The 3,472-nt window shown below is 51.6% G+C and overlaps 1 protein-coding gene across 1 annotated transcript in view; it reads right to left on the bottom strand.

The window, feature by feature from the left end:
* The window catches only part of RGPD4 (RANBP2 like and GRIP domain containing 4), a 31,276-nt gene extending 31,103 nt beyond the window's left edge, over positions 1-173 (bottom strand). The window contains exon 1 of the mRNA XM_074145265.1: positions 102-173. Within this exon, the coding sequence (XP_074001366.1) occupies positions 102-173 (72 nt within the window). The remainder of the gene's footprint in view (positions 1-101) is intronic.
* Positions 174-3,472: the final 3,299 nt, after the last annotated feature.

Here is a 3,472-nt window from a genome sequence, read left to right as displayed (position 1 = left end):
GGTCAGGACGGGCCGGGCGGCCGCCAGCGGCCATAACGCCCCCCCGGGACCGGCGCGGGCGGGCCGGGGAAGGCCGCGGAACTCCCACCGGCAGCGCTCACCTCTCTCGGGGAAGGCGCGGCGGCCTGCACGGAGGCGACGTACCGCTCCACCTCGGGCTTCGTACGCCTCATCATGGCGCCGCGGCAGGGCAGCGCGGGGGGGCCGCGCCCGGCCTCCCTCCAGGCGGAACACCTTTCCTCGCCGGCCTTCACCCGGCGCCTGCGAAGGGGGAGGAAAGAGGAAGGGAAAGGAAGAAGGAGGAGGAGGAGGCGGCGGCGGTGGTGGTGGCAGCAGCGCGTTACGCAAGTTCCCGCGCAACCGTACAGGGCCGCCACCAACGGCCGCGGGGGAGGGCGGGGTCGCGCTCCGCGCGTGCGCCAGCTCTGCGCATGCGCCACCGAGAGGCGGGGGGATGTTGGGGGGCGGGGAGTAGCGGGAGCGTGCAGCCGCCGCTGAGGGGGGCAGGGGTGGTGTCGGTAGCGGCGGTCGCCGCGTCGCGGCCTAATGCCGGTGTCGGAGCGGCGGAGGTCTCTCTCCTTCCCCGGTTGAGGGGGTCGAGCCGGTGAGGCGGTGGTAGATCCTTTCCTTGTGCCCCTCTTTCCCCGCCGCTGTGAGGCCGTTGGCCGGAGGCAGCCGCAGGTGAGAGGGGCCGGGGTACAGTCACCCGGCCGGGCTGCCCTGTCTCTGCGTCCCCCTGAATTTTGAGGGGCAACTGATCTTTCCGCCGTTGTTACTCGACCAGCTTCCCTTCGTTCGTGGGCCTTAGCTGCCGCAGGAAATCTTCACGCCTGTGGAGCCGAGCTTTAGTATTGCTTCCCCTGAAACTGTATCTTATGGCTGACCGCAACTATCCATTTAAATTTAATCCTTAACCGTGGGCCTTACCGCTGAGATCCAGTGCTGTAGAAAATGGGTTCCCAAATATTCTGGCAGTATGGTGAGAAACTTTATTTTCCAGGCACTGTGAATAGCGTAAGTACACTCTTTATTATCATCCTCAAGCGTAGCTGGGGACGTGGATCAGATGATGAGAGCAGCATCCCTCAAGACAGGAGAAATTTGCAAGTTGCAGTTGTCAGGGTTTGGTGGCACTGAGCACCGAGGGTGGCACCCCCTGGGTGTAATTCCCAGGTGGCAACCTCAGATTCTGCCCCCTTCTCCCCCCACCTCTGCCCATTCAGGCACTTTGGTCAAAATGAGGCGACTGGGCTCTGTCTCTGGAGAAGTGTCATTAAAAATTCGTCCTATTCTCAATCTGAAGCAACCCATTGACAGCCATATGATTTCTACTACACCTAAAAAATACTGACGTTACCAACGCTCTTACCATCTTTGCCAGAAAAATAAAAACACATAACCCAACTTAGAATCATAGAATTGTCCTTGTTCCTGTAAGGAGACCAGCAGCATCCATGTAACAGCCAGACTGAAAGAATTAATGCTCTCTTATTATTTGCTCTATTAATGGTGATTTACTTATACATTGGATTTAATTCCGTAAGAAGAAAGAGGATCTTTTTTCTCTGTACTTTTTTGAACGGTGTGCCTATGTCTGGGGTTACCAGATAATTTATCAGCACCTGCCAGGCTAAGTAATGAAAGTCTTGCTGTAAGTGCAGAGGAGAATGCTAAGAGTTGGCTCAGTGGAGGAAATTTTTGCTCTTCAGCTGATGGGGAGGCATGGGAAATTGCCTTTGTACAGACAAGGTCTGGTACCTTGACACTGGTACCATCTCTCACTGATCCACCTACCCTTTGGAATAGAGCACAGGGCTTGCCACTGCCACCAGCAGAAAGGCTTTAGGCTCGGCTTCTTCCCCCTACAGCTACATCCACTGGGATTTCTGAAATGCTCCTGACTGTTAGTTTAAGCAGGGACTTCAAAAGGAATCTCTTGCCCATGCGTGATTGATCCCACACAGCAGAAAGGGGCAAAGCTTCTGAGGCATCCATTCCCACATCCCAGGCTCACAGCCACCTTTGGCTGTGTGTAGGGCTCTGCCTCTTTCAGGGAAGTGTGTCCAGCTATGCAAAATATTTGTAAAACTGACAGGCCAGGAAATGAGCTTCAATGCCAGACCTGTAATTGTCCAGGCTGCCTAATGGCTAGCTTGCTCCATGACTCTGGTTTGCCACTCTTTTAATTAATCCTCTTCATAACAATGTCCAGGGGTATTATTTCAATGCCGGTTCACTGCAAACACAGCTCCCAAGAGAGCAGTGTGGATTTGGGGAACCTGCCACTTGAGATAGGACTCCAATAATAAAAAAAAAATTCACCGTGAGGGTGACTAAGCAATGGAACATACTGCCCGCAAGGGTCTCTGAAATCTCCTTCTGTGGAGATATTCACAGCTTGGCTGAACAAGACCTACAGTACTGATCCAGCTTTGAAGTGAGACCTGCTTTGAGCAGATGGTTGGGCTAGCTGACCACTAGTGGTCTTTTCCAACCAACATTGTTCCATGATGTGTCAGGCTTTGAACCCTCAGGTACCCTCAGATGCTCTCAGCGCTACATCACGAGGTCTGAGATACACACGTTCACGTTCATGAAACAGAATCCGCTGCCTTGGCGAACTGTAGGACAGCGTTCACCATGGGGAACTTGGAAACAGGAATAAAAGCATCCCATGTCAGGCCCACAGGGCTATCACAGAGTCGAGAGGGGACCGGTGGCTGCACAGCGCAAAGGAGGCCATTGTTTTGTGGATGCAAGCAATGTGGACGTGAGCCAAGTCTTGCGGTTTAGCGTCAGGGTTAGGGACCCTTCCCGACTCTTTGAGCAGTAAGGCTGTGCATACATAGACTGAAGGAAAGGACATACAGTCAGTGAGAAACCTAGAACAAGAAGTGTTACAAGAAGGTACAATTTCAAGGGAGCATTCCTGAGTATGGTCTACTGAATCCATGGCGCGGTCCAAAATCCCAACAGTGCTAGCATGCTAGTTGTGTAAACTTTTTTGGGGGACATTTTAAACTTTTCTAGTCTTTAACAGAGTCAGGACTGCATTCAGTTACTAAACTGTTACGGCATTCAGTGACTACATAGGATAAAATAGTTAAAAAATACCTTACTTAGCACTAGACTGGAAGTTTAGGGTGACCGTTTCGTTACAGTGAAATGAGGAGAGGAAAAACTGATAGGAAGGTGTAGGTTTTAAACTCAGACAAAGTATTTTCTTTAGGAAGATATAGCAACTGTGCCAATTCAAAAAAGATCCAGAAGAATCAAGCTGGTCTTTATGAAACATACTCTGGTTTCTTTCATGAACCTAAGAACTGCAGTGGGATATTTAGGAAAGGCGTATGTCTCCTTTAAATCGGGACAATAAGGAAGTATTTACATACAGTCACAGGTAAAAGCATAAGGAAACAAGATAGCTTAGTTGTTTTCCCACCCGGCGAAGAATTCACTTAAGAGAGGTGAT

This window comes from Numenius arquata, chromosome 1, assembly GCF_964106895.1.
Source record: "Numenius arquata chromosome 1, bNumArq3.hap1.1, whole genome shotgun sequence".
Lineage (NCBI taxonomy): Eukaryota > Metazoa > Chordata > Aves > Charadriiformes > Scolopacidae > Numenius > Numenius arquata.
This window is presented reverse-complemented; position numbering and strand designations above follow the sequence as displayed.